The sequence below is a fragment of the Oncorhynchus tshawytscha genome, linkage group LG26 (assembly GCF_018296145.1).
Source record: "Oncorhynchus tshawytscha isolate Ot180627B linkage group LG26, Otsh_v2.0, whole genome shotgun sequence".
Classification (NCBI taxonomy): Eukaryota; Metazoa; Chordata; class Actinopteri; order Salmoniformes; family Salmonidae; genus Oncorhynchus; species Oncorhynchus tshawytscha.
The window spans coordinates 1,667,386-1,690,627 of NC_056454.1; the positions used below are offsets into that span (position 1 = coordinate 1,667,386).

The window sequence follows — 23,242 nt, forward strand, 5'->3', positions numbered from 1 at the left end:
TAATATTTTGCCGTACGATCTCTGAGTCTGTAATGTGCCTTTTTGCAAACTCCAGGCATGCTGCCGTGGGCCTTTTTCTCAGGAGTGGCTTCCGTCTGGCCACTGTCCCATAAAGCCCAGATTGGTGAAGTGCTGTAGAGACAGTTGTCCTTCTGGCAGGCTCTACCATCTCAGCCAAGGAACTCTGTAGTTCTGTCAGAGTGGTCGTTGGGTTCTTGTTCACCTCCCACCTCACCAAGGTCCGTCTTGCCCGGTTGATACGTTTGGTTGGACGGCCAACTCTAGGTCTGGGGTAGTTCCATATTTCTTCCATTTCCCAATGATGGAGACCACTGTGCTCTTGCAAACTTTCAACACTCTAGAAATTGTTTTATACCCTTCCCCAGATAGGTGCCTCATCACAATTCTACCTCGGAGATCTACCGACTTCATGGTATAGTTTCTGCTCTGACATGCGCTATCGACTGTGGACCTTATATAGACATGTTTTTATTTTCTAAATCATGTCTAAACAATTGAATTGGCCACAGGTTGATTCCAATCCAGTTGTTGTAGTGACATCTCAAGGATGATCAAAGGAAATTGAATGCACCTGAGCTCAATTTGGCATATCAAAGGGGTATGAATACTTATGTAAATTAGATATTTCTGTATTTCATATTCAATATATTAGCAAAATAAAAAAAATAAAAAACCTGTTTTCACCTTGTCGTTATGGGGTATTGTGTGTAGATGGGTGAGAAAAAATATATTTCATCCATTTTGAATTCAGACTGTAACACAACAAAACATGGAATAAGTCTACAGTGCCCTGCAAAAGTATTCATCCCCCTTGTCGTTTTTCCTATTTTGTTGCATTACAACCTGTAATTTAAATTGATTTTTATTTGGATTTCATGTAATGGACATACACAAAATAGTCCAAATTAGTGAAGTGAAATTTAAAAAATAACTTGTTTTTAAAAAATCTGAAAAATAAAAAACAGAAAAGAGGTGTGTGCATATGTATTCACCCCCTTTGATATGAAGCACCTAAATAAGATCTGGTGCAACAAATTACCTTCAGAAGTCACATAGATTGCACACAGGTGGACTTTATTAAACAAATTAAGTGTCACATGATCTGTCACATGATCTCAGTCTATATACACCTGTTATGAAAGGCCCCAGAGTCTGCAACACCACTAAGCAAGGGGCACCACCAAGCAAGCGGTACCATGAAGACCAAGGAGCTCTCCAAACAGGTCAGGGACAAAGTTGTGGAGAAGTACAGATCAGGATTGGGTTATAAAAAATATCCGAAACTTTGAACACCCGACAGAGCACCATTTAAATCCATTATTAAATAATGGAAAGAATATGGCACCACAACAAACCTGCCAAGAGAGGGCCGCCCACCAAAACTCACAGAGCAGGCAAGGAGGGCATTAATCAGAGATGCAACAAAGAGACCAAAAATAACCCTGAAGGAACTGCAAAGCTCCACAGCGGAGATTGGAGTATCTGTCCATAGGACCACTTTAAGCGTTTCACTCTACAGAGCTGGGCTTTACGGAAGGGTGGCCATAAAAAAAGCCATTGCCTAAAGAAAAACATTTGCAAACATGTTTGGTATTCACCAAAAGGCATGTGGGAGACTCCCCCTAAAATGTGCAATTTAGTCAGACAACACAATGCCACAGGTCTCAATTTTTGGGGGAGCGTGCAATTGGCATGCTGACTGCAGGAATGTCCACCAGAGCTGTTTCCAGATAATTGAATGTTCATTTCTCTAACATAAGCTACCTCTAACGTTGTTTTAGAGAATTTGTCATTACGTCCATCCGGCCTCACAACCGCAGACCACGTGTAACCACAACATCCCAGGATTTCCACATCCGGCTTCTTCACCTGCTGGATCGTCTAAGACCAGCCAACCGGACAGCTGATGAAATTGAAAATGAAAATGTGTTTCTCTAAAAAGCCCGTTTGGGGGGAAAAACTAATTCTGATTCCCAGTGGGTGGGCCTGGCTCCCAGTGGGTGGGCCTATGCCCTCCCAGGTCCACCCATGGCTGCTCCCCTGCCCATAATCAATAGATGACGGTCTTAATTTATTTATTTCAATTGACTGATTTCCTTATATGAACTCTAACTCAGTAAATGTATTAAATTGTTGCTTGTTGCATTCATATTTTTGTTCAGTGTACATTTTTGCATGGGGTAATAGAAAATAATAGTTAACGTGACTAAATTCCACATGGGGAATTTACAGTCATGCTAAATGTATTCTAATCTAAACTGTACAGAGATGCATGGTTATTAATTATGTCCCAGACAGTCTTCATGACTATGACCACAACGTGCAGTAGCCAAATTACATCTGTTTCAGACAATATCACACATCCTATTTGGTTGTCGAAAAGCATTTACCACCAGGGCTGTGTAGTCCACTGCATCCCAAGCTGAAAGGCCACCCCTCTAAATCATCAGATCTCCTTCTAGCCTATCTAAATATTACTTCCTCTAAACTGTTCATTTCTACCTGAACCCTCATCCTCTGGTCTCCTCTGGGCCATCAGATCCAAACTTTGTCTTTGTTTGAAGAAATCCTTTTACCCATCACATGCCGTCTATTGAGGTCTTCCATAAATAATTCAGACGGTGTACAAGTGAAAGTGATGACAGCAAAACTGTCTGCGATCTCTCCCTCTCATAAGATCAAAGAGATAGTGGCTCTGTCGAAATGGGAATTATATTTCCAGATGTCCCCAGGTTGAACGGACACTCATTTGAGCTCTCTGTCTCTCTCTCTCTCTCGCCTCTCTTCCGTTAGGTTGCATACAGGTAAATAAACCTCGCATAAAGAAAAAGGACTGAATATATTAAACTGCTGAGACGGTCGGAACTGATACACCGCACTGACAATTAAATCATTGTGGAAATGTCAATTGAGTTCAACCTCTACTCCTGTTGTTTGAGCATAAAACCTATTTTCTCAAAAGTAAGTAAAATGCCACACTGCTGTTGATACTCTTTTAAAAAAGGGTTCCAAAAGGGTACTTTGTCTGTCTTAAATGATAATCCTTTTTGGTTCCAGATATAATTGTTTTGGGTTCCATGTAGAACCCTTTCTACAGAAGGTTCTACATGGAACCCAAAAGGGTTCCACCTGGAACCAAAAATGGTTCTTCAAATGGTTTTCCTATGGGGACAGCCAAATAACCCTTTTAGCTTCTAGATAGTGACTTTTTGTCTAATAGTGTAGATCTGAGGAGACGATTCCATCCACATTTTTTTACACATCTCGATGATGTGATAAAATGCTATGTCTGCTAACTGGTCACCTATATAAGTGAAATATTTTCCAGCATGGGGAAGGGAACAGTACTGGTGCTTAAAATTGAAGCCAATATGTCAGCAGTGTCAGGACTTATCAATTTAACTTCTCCACCAAAGACACCTCTTCGCTCCTCATCCCATAAGGGAATGGGCCTAATAAAATCACTGTGCCTTATAAAATCATGTCTTCTAAAATCACATGTATGTTAATAACTGTTCTATGGATGTAGGTGTGTGTGTATATGAATCGGTGTGTGAGGGAAAAGTGAGGGATGGTGAATATGTATAGGGAGGTGGGAGAGAATGTGTGTGTGTATGCATGCGGTATATGTTGGGCTGGTATGAATGACAGTGGATGGATAGATGGGTGTAAGTGGGTCAGATGAAGGGAGGGTGAAAAAAAGATGGGAGGTTGGGACAAGCATAGCTTGGGTTGGCAAGGATGGGAGGTTGGGACAAGCATAGCTTGGGTTGGCAAGGATTGGAGGTTGGGACAAGCTTTGCTTGGGTTGGCAAGGATGGGAGGTTGGGACAAGCTTTGCTTGGGTGGGCAAGGATGTTTAAGGATGAGAGGTTGGGACAAGCTTGGCTTGGGTGGGGTTAAGGGGGAAGAAAAATGGGAGGTGGAGAGGGATGGGTTTGGCTTGGGAAAGAGAGAAGGAAGGATTTAATGATCCTCGTGACTTGCAAATCTGCTGTGAAATGAATAAGAGTTCTGGACAGATTGGGATAAGATGTGGAGTCATCATTATTCCTTGTTTGTCATTATAGCTAACATTCAATGGTGATTGTTGGTGAGAGTGGAGAGGGATTGGGATGAGATTACTGGCAGGGCATCAGACACTTTTCTGAAGTACTGTAGGTATGTGGCCTCCACTCATCTCACTTCAGTCTCTCTGTGGACCCACTCTCCCCAAGTACATCCCCACCAGCCACTATACTTTCATTTAATTTAATATAAACTTTCTAATGCATGTACACTGACAAATTCCACAGACTTTTGGTACATTAGGAGAGGAGTTGGAGTTTAAAAGCCCTAAAAAGGCATTGCGCCTCAAAGTACAAAGTGGGTTATGTTTTTTGTGTGTTCAGTTAAATGTCTGCTCCGCTCACACACTCTATATATGGGTCTTTAAATAATAGGGCCAATGTGTGACATGGGGATCAACATTTCTAAATAGTTTGAAACCAAAATAAAAGATGTTCATGGAGTTCCATATGTGTACTTTGAGGAATAACATGTAATTTATGCAAATTGACCCATAACTTCACCTATGCAACAACAGAGGCCTAGGACAGGGTTTTACCAACCTTGGTACTCAGGACCCCAAGGGGGGCATGTTTTGGTTTTTGCCCTAGCACTACACGGCCGTTTCAATTAATCAACTTATCATCAAGCTTTGATTCAGCTGTGTAGTGTGAAGGCACAAACGAAAATGTGCACTCCTTGTGGTCCAGAGGACCGAGTTTGGAAAACGATGGCCTAGGACTATACATCATTTAAGCAGGGTTCATACAGACATTAGCAAGTCAAATTCAAGGAATTTCAGGGACTTTTTAAACTAAATAGATTTTAGACTAAATAGATTGGATGCATGCATGGCGATCTTTCTGTGGCCTATGTGGCGACGCAGGCACACATAATGAAGCCGTTAATAGTGGTAGCATTAATCTCACTGTCGCTGTTTTTATAACGAGAAAGTGAACAGAAACCAGGTTCCTTTTTTAATGGAAGGATTTGTATGGAAAGTTGAATGAGATGTTGTCTTCCTTATAATAACCGTACAGAATTGTACCGCAACAGAGTAGGTCAACACCCTTCAATCACAAAAACTGATCAAAGATGAAATCACAGGATAATTGGCTACAATAATTACAAGGACTTTTCAACCATCACATTGAGGTAGGCCTATTCCAGTGCTTGGATATCTGAGCTCCAAATGCAAGTTCAAAAAGGCTACTTCAAGACCCATGTATTGTTTCAAATTGCAGGTGTAACGTGAATAGAACATGTATTTGTCATGCTATTTCATTACCAATTCATATTGTGAAGAAAAAAAATACACCGCACTGACAAAAAATGATAAACTTGGATTAGCTAACACTACGTACCATTGGAACACAGGAGTGATGGTTGCTGATAATGGGCCTCTGTACGCCTGTGTAGATATTCCATTAAACATCTGCCATTTCCAGCTACAATAGTCATTTACAACATTAACAATGTCTACACTGTATTTCTGATCCATTTGATGTTTTTTTAATGGACAAACAATAGTTTTTCTTTCAACAACAAGGACATTTCTAAGTGACCCCAAACTTTTGAACGGTAGTGCTTATATGTCCTTAATCAGTATAAAGGAATAAATGTTGCTTACTTGTTGAGCAAAATCAAAGCTGTAATGCATCCTGATGTCTTTGCTTACTGGTTCAGTAGGGGCCCCCAGATACAACTGGTTCAGTAGGGGCCCCAGAGACAACTGGTTCAGTAGGGCCCCCAGATACAACTGGTTCAGTAGGGCCCCCAGATACAACTGGTTCAGTAGGGGCCCCCAGATACAACTGGTTCAGTAGGGGCCCCCCAGATACAACTGGTTCAGTAGGGGCCCCCAGATACAACTGGTTCAGTAGGGGCCCCCAGATACAACTGGTTCAGTAGGGGCCCCAGATACAACTGGTTCAGTAGGGGCCCCAGATACAACTGGTTCAGTAGGGGCCCCCAGATACAACTGGTTCAGTAGGGCCCCCAGATACAACTGGTTCAGTAGGGGCCCCCCCTGGTTCAGTAGGGGCCCCCAGATACAACTGGTTCAGTAGGGGCCCCCAGATACAACTGGTTCAGTAGGGGCCCCCAGATACAACTGGTTCAGTAGTGGCCCCCAGATACAACTGGTTCAGTAGGGCCCCCAGATACAACTGGTTCAGTAGGGGCCCCCAGATACAACTGGTTCAGTAGGGGCCCCCAGATACAACTGGTTCAGTAGGGGCCCCCAGATACAACTGGTTCAGTAGGGGCCCCCAGATACAACTGGTTCAGTAGTGGCCCCCAGAGACAACTGGTTCAGTAGGGCCCCAGAGACAACTGGTTCAGTAGTGGCCCCCAGATACAACTGGTTCAGTAGGGGCCCCCAGATACAACTGGTTCAATAGGGGCCCCCAGATACAACTGGTTCAGTAGGGGCCCCAGATACAACTGGTTCAGTAGTGGCCCCCAGATACAACTGGTTCAGTAGGGGCCCCCAGATACAACTGGTTCAGTAGGGGCCCCCAGATACAACTGGTTCAGTAGTGGCCCCCAGAGACAACTGGTTCAGTAGTGGCCCCAGATACAACTGGTTCAGTAGGGCCCCCAGATACAACTGGTTCAGTAGGGCCCCCAGATACAACTGGTTCAGTAGGGCCCCCAGATACAACTGGTTCAGTAGGGGCCCCCAGATACAACTGGTTCAGTAGGGTCCCCCAGATACAACTGGTTCAGTAGGGGCCCCCAGATACAACTGGTTCAGTAGGGGCCCCCAGATACAACTGGTTCAGTAGGGGCCCCCAGATACAACTGGTTCAGTAGTGCCCCAGATACAACTGGTTCAGTAGTGGCCCCCAGACACAACTGGTTCAGTAGGGGCCCCCAGATACAACTGGTTCAGTAGGGGCCCCCAGATACAACTGGTTCAGTAGTGGCCCCCAGATACAACTGGTTCAGTAGGGCCCCCAGATACAACTGGTTCAGTAGGGGCCCCAGATACAACTGGTTCAGTAGGGGCCCCCAGATACAACTGGTTCAGTAGGGGCCCCCAGATACAACTGGTTCAGTAGGGGCCCCCAGATACAACTGGTTCAGTAGGGCCCCCCAGATACAACTGGTTCAGTAGGGGCCCCCAGATACAACTGGTTCAGTAGGGGCCCCAGATACAACTGGTTCAGTAGGGGCCCCAGATACAACTGGTTCAGTAGGGGCCCCCAGATACAACTGGTTCAGTAGTGGCCCCCAGAGACAACTGGTTCAGTAGGGCCCCAGAGACAACTGGTTCAGTAGTGGCCCCCAGATACAACTGGTTCAGTAGGGGCCCCCAGATACAACTGGTTCAGTAGGGGCCCCAGATACAACTGGTTCAGTAGGGGCCCCCAGATACAACTGGTTCAGTAGTGGCCCCCAGATACAACTGGTTCAGTAGGGGCCCCCAGATACAACTGGTTCAGTAGGGGCCCCCAGATACAACTGGTTCAGTAGTGGCCCCCAGAGACAACTGGTTCAGTAGTGGCCCCAGATACAACTGGTTCAGTAGGGCCCCCAGATACAACTGGTTCAGTAGGGCCCCCAGATACAACTGGTTCAGTAGGGCCCCCAGATACAACTGGTTCAGTAGTGGTTCAGTAGGGTCCCCAGATACAACTGGTTCAGTAGGGGCCCCCAGATACAACTGGTTCAGTAGGGGCCCCCAGATACAACTGGTTCAGTAGGGGCCCCCAGATACAACTGGTTCAGTAGTGCCCCAGATACAACTGGTTCAGTAGGGGCCCCCAGATACAACTGGTTCAGTAGGGGCCCCCAGATACAACTGGTTCAGTAGTGGCCCCCAGAGACAACTGGTTCAGTAGTGGCCCCAGATACAACTGGTTCAGTAGGGCCCCCAGATACAACTGGTTCAGTAGGGCCCCCAGATACAACTGGTTCAGTAGGGCCCCCAGATACAACTGGTTCAGTAGGGGCCCCCAGATACAACTGGTTCAGTAGGGTCCCCCAGATACAACTGGTTCAGTAGGGGCCCCCAGATACAACTGGTTCAGTAGGGGCCCCCAGATACAACTGGTTCAGTAGGGGCCCCCAGATACAACTGGTTCAGTAGTGCCCCCAGATACAACTGGTTCAGTAGGGCCCCCAGATACAACTGGTTCAGTAGGGGCCCCCAGATACAACTGGTTCAGTAGGGCCCCCAGATACAACTGGTTCAGTAGGGGCCCCCAGATACAACTGGTTCAGTAGGGGCCCCCAGATACAACTGGTTCAGTAGGGGCCCCAGATACAACTGGTTCAGTAGGGGCCCCCAGATACAACTGGTTCAGTAGGGGCCCATCTTCTGGTAGACAGACCGCTCACTCTGAACCAGCAGGAGATGCTGCTCTTGCTTCTTCAGCTTGGCTGACTTAACAGCTTCTGGCAGATTGGCAGATCTGAAGACCTGATAGTTGTTCCTCTTGCACTGCCAGCACAGGTCTGTCCTGGGTTTAGTGCTTGAGATGTGGCGCAGAGATTTTCTTCACAGATGTCTTAAGGAAAGCCATCCCACCTTCACGTACCTCTAGAAAATACAGAAATAATGTGAGATCAATAAAAAGTAGTGCCAATCGTGTTGGAGGTAAAGGAAATAATCGAAAGATGTTTTGTTTATGCTTTACATAACAATTGTTGTCATCGATTCATTGTAGAGATGCCACACCACTGCTTTTCCCACCAAAGTGTTTGTGTCCTGGGTGGCTTCCTGGTATTATTATTGAATTATCCTCTGCATAGTTATTGATGAAGTTCACAACTCGCTGCAAGTCATCATACTTCAGGTGTAACCTGTGCTTGCTTGGGACAGCTCTCACTTTGATATGAGGCATTAGACCATTCTCCTTGTATGACTGGTGAGGAGAGTCAGGTGTGTTCTACAGGTCTTTCTGATATGAGGCATTAGACCATTCTCCTTGTATGACTGGTGGAGGAGAGTCAGGTGTGTTCTACAGGTCTTTCTGATGGGAGGTATTAGACCATTCTCCTTGTATGACTGGTGGAGGAGAGTCAGGTGTGTTCTACGGGTCTTTCTGATGGGAGACATTAGACCATTCTCCTTGTATGACTGGTGGAGGAGAGTCAGGTGTGTTCTACGGGTCTTTCTGATGGGAGACATTAGACCATTCTCCTTGTATGACTGGTGGAGGAGAGTCAGGTGTGTTCTACAGGTCTTTCTGATGGGAGACATTAGACCATTGTCCTTGTATGACTGGTGAGGAGAGTCAGGTGTGTTCTACAGGTCTTTCTGATGGGAGACATTAGACCATTCTCCTTGTATGACTGGTGGAGGAGAGTCAGGTGTGTTCTATAGGTCTTTCTGATGGGAGACATTAGACCATTCTCCTTGTATGACTGGTGAGGAGAGTCAGGTGTGTTCTACAGGTATTTTTGATAGAAGGCATTAGACCATTCTCCTTGTATGACTGGTGGAGGCGAGACAGGCGTGTTCTGATGCTGAAAGACAAATTCCAAATACAAATATGTAAGCATTATTATACAATAGATGGCTGTAATCACCGTCAGAAACACCTGGCTAACTTGATGGGTCATGTAAGCATCCAATGAAGTTTAGTCTTTTGTTTAGACATGCTAGCTAAACAATGAACCATAATCCTGATCCATAGAGTATTAGCAATACAAACTGATTGTCATAGCTACCTAAAGTTAACCAAAGAGGTAAAATGTTAGCTAGTTAGCTAGCTAATGTTAGGCTATAACTAGCAATGCAATTGGCTCTCTGAGATAATATTACTACACAAATCATACACAATGTTAGCTAGCGAGCCAGAAACCTAACGTCAGCTAGCTAGCTAACAGTAAGCTTTAACTTTGAGCGCTATGACGGGCATCCTGGGAGTTGTCGTGGGTTCCTACTCCAATATTTGCTGGTCTTCGAGCCTCAGGCATCAACATTTCCCACTGAGCATTCCAGAGTGGCATATGTCATCGCCTTGCTCTCAGGACAGGCTCTGGCCTGGGCCACAGCCATATGGGAGCAGCAATCAGACATTTGTTTCAATTGGAAAAGCTTCACCCAGGAGATGAGGAGGCTTTTTGATTACCCCATCAGTGGCAGGAATGCTGCTCAAAGACTCATTGCGCTTTGGCAGGGCAGCCGGAGCGTAGCCGATTACGCCATTGATTTTCGGCTACTCGCTGCTGAGAGTGGTTGGAATAGAGAGGCACTTCACTCAGTCTTTCTGAACGGACTCAGCGAGGTTCTCAATGATGAACTGGCTTCCCGGGACAACCCTGACACTCTGGAAGAGCTTATTGTTCTGGCCATCCGGATTGAACACCGGCTTCGGAACGTTGTCATGACAGGACGGATGGATTCCCGAGTTGGTTCCAGTGTTTCTAGCTCTGCTAAGGGAAGTGATTATTCATTTGGGCCATTGCCTTATGCTTGGCCTGCTGGTCCGGTATCCCAAGTTCTCATTTCGGCTCTGGTTCCTCCTGATATCCTTCCGCGGAGTGGTTGCAATTGGGACGCACACGACTTTCCTCTCTGGAGAGAAGGCGCATGATTAACGAGCAACGTTGCCAATACTGTGGACAGTCTGAACATTTCCGGGCCTCCTGTCCCGAGCTGACGGGAGAACGGGATGACTCGTCAGTAAACGGGAGAATACTGGCGAGTCAGATACAGTCTCCAGCTGCCGACACGGCATGCACCTTGCTTCCAGCCAACATGCAGTGGGACAATGGGCAGTTGGACATTTCTGCTTTTATAGACTCTGGGGCTACCGGCTGTTTTCTGGATCGCACATTAGCTCGCCAACAGAGGCTGCCAGTCACTAAACTGGACACTCCGTTGTCGGTCACTGCACTGGATGGTCATCCCCTAGGGTCTGGGAAGGTGAAGCAACTCACCATGCCTAATCAGCTACGAGTTTTGGATGACCATGTGGAGCTTATCCAGTTTGATCTGGTGCACTCTGCTGAACTTCCCCTGGTTCTTGGACATCCGTGGCTTTCCACCCATAATCCTTAGATTGACTGACCTTCAGGAAGAGTTCTGGGATGGAATCTTTCATGCCAGTTCACCTGCCAGCAAATCTCAAGACCTTTCCGGTCCTGCTCGTCTGATTTAGGACTATTTAGGACTCTGGAACTGGGTCGGTTGCTCAGGTCTCTCATCTTGTTTTGTATTGTACTCGTGCACTTGCTTTGTTATTTTTTCTGTGAATACTTCAGTAAACATTTTGGATTTACCCTCACCTCTGCCTGCTGTGTTTCTCTGCGCCTGGGTCTGAGTTCGTACTAGAGTTATTGTCACAGTTTCCGTTTTGTTTGTACAGCTTGCTTGGTCCGTTGTGTCAAGTCACTCTGGTTCTCACTGACCGTGTGCAATGCAATAAGAATCATCCTCCTGAAATTAGTCCATCACAGCCTTTTCCCTCTGACCTTTGTCGATAGCGCCTGATAAATTCAGGGCAGCAATGTTATTGAGAGCAGTAGCAACATATATTTGCAGTTCTCCATGGCTAACGTGATATATTTCAGAAAAAACTGCAGCAGAAAGGATTACACATAACGAACAGTTAATTTTATAGACACAAGATGCTGCACCGCAGAACAATCTGAAAATCATCTCTCAGCATATCCAGCCCCTCATTATCTCAGCCAATCATGGCTAGTGGGAAGGTTCCTGACTTTTTCTGTCGCTAAACCAACTAGACTCGTAATTTAATAACTTCTTCATATTTACAGATGGCATAAATGTTTGTTGTTAAGGCACATGAAAGTTCAAATGTTCCAGAAGGCATTTCTGCCAAAAAATACATTTTGAGAAGAAAATCAAATAAACATTCAAATGTCTTTCCTGTAAAGTCGTGACTTGTGACATACGCCTAGTTTCCTGAAACAAGGCACATATTATTACGATTCAACCCCATAGGCTTTTTGTAACTATAACTAATCCAACTAGAGTAGATATCGATCGTGATACTTGTTAATAAGTTACTGAGTAAGATATGGGGGATATACATACCCAGGGAACATCAGCTTTGTAGGCTTTTTCTGCTTCTACAACAGTAAGCCAGAGGAGTCATTTATCACTTCCAAGTCTGTGCCCCTTCTCGTTTGCAGTAATTAAAGGGGGCCCATCAGAAACGTCCAACAGGTCTGAATCACCAAATCACCTCGTCTCTCCACCACCTCCAAGCTACGGCGTCGCATTAAATCAAGCAAGAGGAACATTTCCCAAGGCAGCCAGTGGCTTTTAATTTCCTGAAGAACCTTAAAATATCATTCATTACCAGAGCTACACATGCATCATTTTTTTTCCAAAGTCCCATAAATCAATAGAGTGGCCTCACTGCAATAATTATAACAGGTTAACATGTAATTTCCAGGCTGAGAGGGCTGCCAGAATGCAGAGGCGATGGCTAAATTTTAGGATATGCAACCGAGGGAATTCAAATAGTGTGCTGAGATAATAATACATGGGAGCAGGTAACGAGGTTTGGCCGATGAATTATGAATACAAAAGTGTTTGATCTTCAATAAAGCAAAGGAATTCAGCATGTACTCTAATTAGTTATGGGAAGTCTATTATGTTGGAGTGGCAGATAGCTAAAAGGGAATTTATTTACAGTACCATGTTGTGTTGGCTTTCTGGAATGGAAATGCATCCTGGAGTGGTCCAAAATGTTAACACCTCACACCCTCCCTTTCTCCCCCTCCCCCTCTCACTCTCTCCCCTTCTCTCATCCACACTCCTCCATCTCTCATCCCTCTTTATTTCTGCAGGTCTTTCTTCATCCATCTTCCTTCCCTAAATGTCTTTCTCTATCTCCCTCATCTCTATATCTCTTCTTCATCTCAGTTGTTATCCTTGTTACCTCTTCCTCCCACCTGTCATCTTTCTCTGCAACGTCTCTCTTTTTCACCCTCTTTCACTTGCCAATCTCTCCTTTACTCATCCCCTCTTGTCTCTCTCATCTCCCCCGGTCTACACCTGCTTATCCCGTCCCTCTTAAATCCTCCCTTTCCATCATTCTCTTGGACTCTTTTAGGGTGGAGTGGGAGAGGTTTCACAGAAGGGTATTGTGGTGTTTTTAGGTAAGTCTCAATAGAGGACATCAAAAGTTAAATCCTTTTCTCTTCTGTCTCTTCCAGCTCCAGACCGGGCAGACCTCCTAAGAGGAGCCAGAGTGTGACATCACCAGAGAACCCACACATCATGCCACACTCTGTCCCCGGCCTCATGTCCCCTGGAACATTCCCATCCTCAGGTGTGTACTGTAGTTACACACAAACAGACAGGCATATACATCAGCACATGCGTTTGCATATGCTGCATGTATATACACACACACACACACATTTGTACTCTTACACACACACTAAGTGTTTACACACAAACACAATCTCGCCACTGAAACAATCCTCCATACCCTCAGCATCCCCACAGCACTCCCTGCCTCCCTCAAATCTGTCCTCTTAAAGGCAAGCAGAGCGAAGTGACACATGCAAACACACCACTACCAGTCGCTCATTTCAACTCTTTTACACAAAACGGATCCTAAACTCAGAGAAAGAGAGAGAGAGAGAGAGAGAGAGAGAGAGAGAGAGAGAGAGAGAGAGAGAGAGAGAGAGAGAGAGAGAGAGAGACCGAGGGAGATGCCACTCCAATAAATTGTAGTGGCATCCTTTTCTCTCTGATTATTTTCAGTAGATGTTGCGTTTCGCCTTGAGAGCATTCTAATTAGTGTGATTAATTCCACTCCACTGGTGTATGTACATAGGCATGGTTGATGCTAAAGCAAGCTTTATCACCACAAGAATCAACAACAACCGTTTGTTCCCAAATACGCCCCCGGGCGAGTCTTATTGCAGCTAATGCTTTTGTTCTGTTTGTGGCTGGTTGCATTGTGACGGCTTTGATGTAAGTGCTCTGATTTACATATTTCTTTTCTCCCCTTTTTTCCTTTTTCCTTCTTTACTAATATTGTACCGTGATTAGGGTTTTCTTAACTCTTATTTTTGCTGTATTAAACCAAGCAGAAAGAAACCCTGACAACTACAGTGCATATAATTTGCTATGTTTTCTCCGCAACCTAACAAGTTTGCCTCCAAGATTTTGCTGCACTCGAGTAGTTCTGAAAAGCTTCCTGCCTTACATACGTACACATTGTCTCATCTCTTTCTTTCAAAGACAGAATAAAAACATGCATCTGAGAAGTGTTTCAAATTCAATAGCAGACACAAATTGGCTATGTCCTTAATAATGGAGGCTCACAGATCAACGCCCAGCATTGAACTCTGGGAGTGTGGTGATGTCACAGACTCCATGTGTCTTGTTTGGACTCAAAGGCTATTTGGAACAGCAAAGATGAGAAAGACATGGTTTTATTTAGTGGAACATAAAGCAACAGAACAGCCTTTTGATATCCCTCCCCTTTAAGCCTGGACGGAGTCTATGATCTTGACATTTAGTCAGGGTATTCAGGGGAGAGAGATAAAGTAATAGAGGTTTTTTTTTTTTGGTGCAACTGCCTTTCTGTTTGTGGCTGCAAAAGCCAAGATGACTGAACTTTCTCTCTAACTGGCTTCTGTGGTTTGATTATTGTACATGTTTAAGAACAAGTTCGTAACAAAGTTACCACAATTTACACTTCAAAATGATGCAACGTGATCATATAGATCATAAGTATTTTATTTTACTAGCAATGGAGCACACGTTCTTGCATGTGTCCAAACACATGAATCGATCCATCACAAAACTGACACACTGCACGCTGTCGTGAATGGTTATGGCAGGTGGCACATCATACTCCCCCCAGCACCAAAACGGCTTCAAAACCAATGGATCCCCTTTAAAAAGCATTACCCAAATATGTGGTTATTCCATGCACTGGATGACGGATAAGACACTGCGTCGTTGATACGTGCAACAAAAAAAGAGAGAATAAAAGAACATGTTTTGTACACAGTGGCATGTAATTGTTGCTCCTGATGTTAGATTTACAAATGAAGTTCCCCATCGATCTCTCCGCTGACTACCCAGTCCCCCCGTCTTCGCCGAGCAGGTGACTCCAATTAACAAAAACGAGCCCGGAAAATTCACCCCATGATGCATTGCACCAAATTTGCACCGGCAAATCACCCAATAACCTAATCTCCCATGGCTGCCTGGGGGCTTTAAGTGAAGTGCCATAACTAATGCCTGGAAACTCCACTCACTGTAATATACATTTTGTTTGGGGCGGTGGTTTGTTTCTTTTAATTTCCCACAGCAAGCTTTTCAAAGGGTGACAGAGATTGGTTGAACAATCTTTGAAAATGGGCACTTTTGATGCTTTGCGAAAGTTGATGTACAGTACATTTTGAAAGTATGCTTTCCTCACAATGAATCAGGCACTCATCTTTTGAGAGAATTTTTATGTGAGAGACATTCTTGAAATGTGTATGTTTTGCACCTTACACCAGTGCCGCTTGCTGTGGTTTCCATTTAATGAAACACCCTTTATGTATTTGTGTGTATGTGTCCGTTGGTGTGTGTGTGTGTGTGTGTGTGTGTGTGTGTGTGTGTGTGTGTGTGTGCGTGTGTGTGTGTGTGTGTGTGTGTGTGTATGCATTTGTGTGCTTTCGTGCACTTTTGTGTGCACGTTTTTAAATTTATTTTTTTACCTTTATTTAACCAGGCAAGTCAGTTAAGAACAAATTCTTATTTGCAATGACGGTCTACCCTGGCCAAACCCTCCCCTAACCCAGACAACGGTGGGCCAATTGTGCTCCGCCCTATGGGACTCCCGATTACGGCCGCTTGTGATACAGCCCGGGATCAAACCAGGGTCTGTAGTGACGCCTCTAGCACTGAGATGCAGTGCCTTAGACCGCTGCGCCACTCTGTGCCACTTTGTGCGTGTTAATGTGGGTTTGGGTGCCCTCCAGATACGAAGAAAGTGACATTACACAGTAGATAAAGCACTGCCTTTCTATAGAGAGAAGGGCAAAAGATCTGCAAAAGTCCGTCTTTCTTTTGTGTACCGATGAGGAGTTAATACTGATTTTATGTAATTGAATTGCGCACGTTGGTGTTACAGAGGGCTGTGGCATCAGGGTGGGCGTTTGTTGTAAGAGAGAAATGTTCTGACATTGGGGGCAGGTTATGGGCAGCTTCCCATGTTAATTAACGATGAAGATCCTGACAATATGCAGAGGCATGGCAGCATTCAGCCAGTCGAGGCTGCCACTTCCTTTGCATATTAATAGACGCTTCATTATTATTTAATATGACAGCTGCTTCGAGGGCTACTATCAGACCTCGTGACCGTTATTCCCCGTTTTCCAACTCTCCTTCCGTGATATTCTCCATTTGTTGAAATGGGGGCGGCGCTCAGCAAAATGCCATTTTTCTTCCAGCTGGTGTGGTGTGGCCGTCTCTGTACAACGCAACACTGGATCATGTGCATTTATGCACCAAGTGAAAGGAAATGGACTGAAGCAGCGATGGACTGACGACCTGGTCCAATGAGAAGCACACATTTTGTCTTTCCTGTTAATGATTTTTTTTTAAACGTTGCCTGCCCTAATGAACATGACCCTGTTGTGCTGTTTGTTTGTGGCCAAAGAGGATTGTCTCTGTGTGTGTCTATGAGATGAGTCTGGCTGTCTGAATTTTTAAAGGTGACATTGAAGGAATCCATGATGTCGGGATCATTTTGTTTGCATAGTAATGAATGCAGATTAGGAGTAGGGAGTGGGATGGGCCTTTCGACATTTAGAATCCATGATGTCGGGATCATTTTGTATACATAGTAATGAATGCAGATTAGGAGTAGGGAGTGGGATGGGCCTTTCGACATTTAGAATCCATGATGTCGGGATCATTTTGTATACATAGTAATGAATGCAGATTAGGAGTAGGGAGTGGGATGGGCCTTTCGACATTTAGAATCCATGATGTCGGGATCATTTTGTATACATAGTAATGAATGCAGATTAGGAGTAGAGAGTGGGATAGGCCGTTCGACATTTAGAATCCATGATGTCGGGATCATTTTGTTTGCATAGTAATAAATGCAGATTAGGAGTAGGGAGTGGGATGGGCCGTTCGACATTTAGAATCCATGATGTTGGGATCATTTTGTATACATAGTAATGAATGCAGATTAGGAGTAGGGAGTGGGATGGGCCTTTCGACATTTAGAATCCATGATGTCGGGATCATTTTGTATACATAGTAATGAATGCAGATTAGGAGTAGAGAGTGGGATAGGCCGTTCGACATTTAGAATCCATGATGTCGGGATCATTTTGTTTGCATAGTAATGAATGCAGATTAGGAGTAGGGAGTGGGATGGGCCGTTCGACATTTAGAATCCATGATGTCGGGATCATTTTGTTTGCATAGTAATGAATGCAGATTAGGAGTAGGGAGTGGGATGGGCCGTTCGACATTTAGAATCCATGATGTCGGGATCATTTTGTTTACATAGTAATGAATGCAGATTAGGAGGAGGGAGTGGGATGGGCCGTTCGACATTTAGAATCCATGATGTCGGGATCATTTTGTTTACATAGTAATGAATGCAGATTAGGAGGAGGGAGTGGGATGGGCCGTTCCACATTTAGACGTCCAGTCATTTTAATAGTTTGGAGATCTTGATACCTCCTTATTAGATTGAGTGTTAGGTGGGTGCGAGTTGCTGTATGAGCAAGTGACAATTGATCAGCTGAAATGAAACAATTATAGGAACAAAGGTTTCGATTTATAGAGTCTGTCACATGTTCTATGAAGATAGTGTGGGGGTCGGAAGGAGGGGGTTCGGGGTGGGTGGGTGGACAGTGTGATGGATTGAAAATGATAAAGAGGATAATCTACCTGTTTGAAACCATCTGCCTCAAATGAGACCAAGTCCGTTTAGGTCCGCCTCTTGGCAGATCTTGGTAAATTTGCCAGTTTTTGTAAAACTTGTCAAATGTTCTGCCAAAAAGTGTCTCTTGGCAGACACGCCTTTCAGTAATTTCTCTCAACATCACAATGGATTATATCGCTGATGATTTGATCACATTTTTTATTCACAATATACACTGAGTGGACAAAACATTAGGAACAACTGCTCTTTCCATGACATAGACTGACCAGGTGAATCCAGGTGAAAGCTATGATCCCTTATTGATGTCACTTGTTAAATCCACCTCAGTCAGTGTACATAAAGGGGAGGAGACAAGTTAAAGAAGGATTTTAAGGCTTGAGACAATTGTGTGTGTGGTATTCAGAGGATGAATGGGCAAGACAAACGTTTTAAGTGCCTTTGAACAGTGTATAGATGCCAGGCCCACCAGTTTGTGTCAAGAACTGTAATGCTGCTGGGTTTTTCCATGCTCAACAGTTTCCCATGTGTATCAAGAAAGGCCCACCACTCATAGGACATCCAGCCAACTTGATATAACTGTGTGAAGCTTTGGAGTCAACATGGGCCAGCATCCCTGTGGAATGCTTTCGACACCTCCTAGAACCTATGCCCCGAAGAATATAGGCTGTTCTGAGGGCAAACTGGGGGGGGGGTCAACTCAATAATAGGAAGGTGTTCCGAATATTTGGTATACTCAGTGTACGTCAGTCCTACACTGTAGGTGAAAGATACATTCCAAATGCGTATATCACAATGCATCAGAGATATGCTGAACTCTAACAGTCCTTGGAGCTGCACCTGATTTGTGGAGGAATTTATTTTAGCAACAGCCCCGGAGGTGATTTCAATATTTACTCTGTAGTCTGCTCTGCATACGTCTCATTTGGAAAACAGTTGACTCTCAGCCATTAGACAGAAATTAAAGGTGACCTTCAGGCTGGGCAGTGGCCACATTTATTATGTGGAGAGAAGTATCACCTTCTTACCAAGTGTGTGTGTGTGTGTGTGTGTGTGTGTGTGTGTGTGTGTGTGTGTGTGTGTGTGTGTGTGTGTGTGTGTGTGTGTGTGTGTGTGTGTGTGTGTGTGTGTGTGTGTGTGTGTGTGTGTGTGTGTGTGTGTGTGTGTGTGTGTGTGTGTGTGTGTCATTTCTATGCATATGGAACAGCAGAGCAGCCAGTGCAAATGAGAGGGCCCTCAGTGACAAGATGTGTACTGTTTGTCAATATGGTCCCAATATATTTTAAGATGCAAACAAGGCTGTAAATGATATGCACCTCCATGTCAGTGGCTCAGAGTGGCTATTGCCATCTGCACATCTGCTGCTTGAGAGAGGAGTTTAGTGTGTGTACATTTATGTGTGTGTGTTGTGAATTAGAGGTACATGTTCCATTTCTGCCTCTCCTTGTACTTACGTCACACAGCTAATAGCTGCTCTCGAGTCACGCCTCTGAAATGTGACAGCTAAGATAGACTCATTTGTTGGCTTGTCCTGTCAAGAGTCTACATGTCAACCAAATTCCGTATGTACACTGTTTGTTTCAGGGCAGATTTTAAAAAAATCTTTCAGCGGCAGACCATTTTACCTCAACGTTTTGGTTGAACTGCTATTTAATGGAATGTAGTATCTACAGTTGATGTCGGAAGTTTACATACACCTTAGCCAAGTACATTTAAACTCAGTTTTTCACAATTCCTGACATTTAATCTAAGTAAAAAGTCCCTGTTTTAGCTCAGTTAGGATCACCACTTTATTTTAAGAATGTGAAATGTCAGAATAATAGTAGAGAGGATGATTTATTTCAGCTTTTATTTCTTTCATCACATTCCCGGTGGGTCAGAAGTTTACAAACACTCAATTAGTATTTGGTAGCATTGCCTTTAAATTGTTTAACTTGGAGAGTTAAAGAGAGGGATATCTTCAACCACCAACTTACCATCCTGAGACAAGGCCGAGTATAGCCCACAAAGATCTCCGCCACGGCAACACCCAAGGGGGTGTACCCAAGGGGGTACATCAAGACGACGTCAGTGACTCAATCCACTCAAGTGACGCACCCCTCCTAGGGACGGCATGCAAGAGCACCAGTAAGCCAGTGACTCAGCCCCTGTAATACGGTTAGAGAATTCCAGTGGAGAGAGGGGAACCGGCCAGGCAGAGACAGCAAGGGCGGAGTCAGGTTTGTAGGCAGGTAACTGAGTCTCACTTTTTCAGTTCTGCCCACAAATTTTCCATAGGATTGAGGTCAGGGCTTTGTGATGGCCACTCCAATACCTTGACTTTGTTATCCTTAAGCCATTTTGTGTCCCACATATCCCAGAGAGGTTAAGCCATTTTGCCACAACTTTGGAAGTATCCTTGCAGTCATTGTCCATTTGGAAGACCCATTTGCGACCAAGCTTTAACTTCCTGACTGATGTCTTGAGATGTTGCTTCAATATATCCACATAATTTTCCTACCTCATGATCCATCTCTTTTGTGAAGTGCACCAGTCCCTCCTGCAGCTAAGCACCCCCACAGCATGATGCTGCCACCCCAGTGCTTCACAGTTGGGATGGTGTTCTTCGGCTTGCAAGCCTTCCCCTTTTTCCTCCAAACATAACAATGGTCATCATGGCCAAACAGTTCTATTTTTGTTTCATCAAACCAGAGGACGTTTCTTCAAAAAGTTGCAAAGCAGAGTCTGGCTTTTTTATGGCGGTTTTGGAGCAGTGGCTTCTTCCTTGATGAGTGGCCTTTCAAATTATGTCGTTACAGGATTCGTTTTACTGTGGATATAGATACTTTTGTGCCTGCTTCCTCCAGCATCTTCACAAGGTCCTTTGCTGTTGTTCTGGGATTGATTTGCACTTTTCACACCAAAGTACGTTCATCTCTAGGAGACAGAACGCGTCTCCTTCCTAAGCGGTATGACGGCTGCGTGGTCCCATGGTGTTTATATTTGGGTACTATTGTTTGTACAGATGAAAGTGGTACCTTCAGGCGTTTGGACATTGCTCCTAACCGACTTGCCAAGACTATAGTTTGTTAACAACAAATTTGTGGATGAAAAACGACTCCAACCTACTGAAAGTGTATGTAAACTTCCGACTTCAACTGTAAATGTTAGCTACAGACCATTTCCTTTATAAACTGTTTCCTTCATACAACTGTTTTACCCTTTTGGTCTCATGGACCTAGGTTCCACCCTTTTCATATCAGTGAGCATCATTGAATGTGGAAAACTGTACTCAAGTCCTGTTTTGATAACTGTATCCGGATTTAGATACAGGGTATTTAAATAAATAATGCTCTCATAGATTTTGTTTCGCCCTGGCCCTTTACGTAGGTTAAATTTGTTAATGAGCCTTTGTTCTTTCTGTATAACATTGTTTCTATTGCAAAATATATAGCAAAATCCTAAATTAGCTGTGTGACCATAGTACCCTCCAAGTTCACCATTAAGCTCAGGGCCCTGGGTCTGGACCCCGACCTGTGCAACTGGGTCCTGGACTTGGAGAAGGTAGGAAACAACAGCTTCACTTCACTGATTCTCAACACAGGGGCCCCACAAGGGTGCATGCTCAGCCCCCTCCTGTACTCCCTGTTCACCTATGACTGTGTGGCCACACACACCTCCAACTCAATCATCAAGTTCGCAGACGACACAACAGTAGTAGGTCTGACTACCAACAGTGACAAGACAGCCTACAGGGAGGAGGTGAGAGCCCTGTCAGATTGGTGCCAGGAAAATAACCTCTCCCTCAACGTCAACAAAACAAAGGAGCTGATTGTAGACTTCAGGAAACAGCAAAGGCAGCATGAGTCTATCCACATCGACGGAACCGCAGTGGAGAAGGTGGAAGCTTCAAGTTCCTCTGCGTACACATCACTGACAAACTGAAATGGTCCACCCACACAGACAGTGTGGTGAAGAAGGTGCAACAGTGCCTCTTCAACCTCAGGAGGCTGAAGAAATGTGGCTTGGCCCCTAAGACCCTCACAAACTTTTACAGATGCACAATCAAGAGCATCCTGTCAGGCTGTATCGCCGCCTGGTACGGCAACTGCACTGACCACAACCGCAGGGCTCTCCAGAGGGTGGTGTTGTCTGCCCAACACATCACCGGGGGCACACTGCCTGCCCTCCAGGACACCTACAGCACCCGATGTCATAGGAAGGCCAAAAAGATAATCAAGGACATCAACCAACCGAGCCTCGGCCTGTTCACCCCGCTATCATCCAGAAGGCGAGGTCAGTACAGGTACATCAAAGCTGGGACATAGAGACTGAAAAAAAGCAAGGCCATCAGACTGTTAACTTCTTACGGCTGAAATCCCGCTAACGGGATCGATATGACAACAGCCAGTGAAAGTGCAGGGCACCAAATTCAAACAACATAATTCTCATAATTAAAATTCCTCAAACTTACAAGTATTTTACACCATTTTAAAGATAAACGTGTTGTTAATCCCACCACAGTGTCCAATTTCAAAAAGGCTTTACAGCGAAAGCACACCAAATGATTATGTTAGGTCAGCAGAAAAACACAGCCATTTTTCCAGCCAGCGAGGAATCACAAAAAGCAGAAATAGAGATAAAATGAATCACTAACCTTTGATGATCTTCATCAGATGACACTCATAGGACTTCATGTTACACCTACATGTATGTTTTGTTCATTAAAGTTCATATTTATATCCAAAAATCTCAGTTTACATTGGTGCTTAATGTTCAGTAATGTTTTGCTTCCAAAATATCCAGTGATTTTGCAGAGGGCCACATCAATTTACAGAAATACTCATAATAAACATTGATAAAAGATACAAGATTATACATGGAATTATAGATCCACTTCTCCTTAATGCAACCGCTGTGTCAGATTTCAAAAAAACTTTACGAAAAAAAGCACAACATGCAATAATCTGAGTACAGCTCTCAGACACAAAAACAAGCCATACAGATACCCGCAATGTTTTGGAGTCAACAGAGGTCAGAAATAGCATTATAAATTTTCACCTACCTTTGATGATCTTCATCAGAATGCACTCGCAGGAATCCCAGTTCCACAATAAATGTTTGTTTTGTTCGATAAAGTCCATCATTTATGTCCAAATACCTCCTTTTTGTTTGTGCGTTTAGTTCACAAATCCAAATTCATGAGTCGCGATCACTAGGTCCAGACGAAAAGTCAAAAAGTTCCGTTACAGTCCGTAGAAACATGTCAAACGATGTATAGAATCAATCTTTAGGATGTTTTTAACATAAATATTCAATAATGTTCCAACCGGAGAATTCCTTTG

General features: G+C 44.4%; 1 protein-coding gene across 2 annotated transcripts in view; it reads left to right on the top strand.

Annotated features, from left to right (window-relative positions):
- Window positions 1-23,242, top strand: part of dachd (dachshund d) — a 317,668-nt gene that overhangs the window by 154,915 nt on the left and 139,511 nt on the right. For both annotated transcript variants that reach the window (XM_042306339.1, XM_024388635.2), the window contains exon 2: window positions 13,216-13,331. In XM_042306339.1, the coding sequence (XP_042162273.1) occupies window positions 13,216-13,331 (116 nt within the window). The remainder of the gene's footprint in view (window positions 1-13,215; window positions 13,332-23,242) is intronic.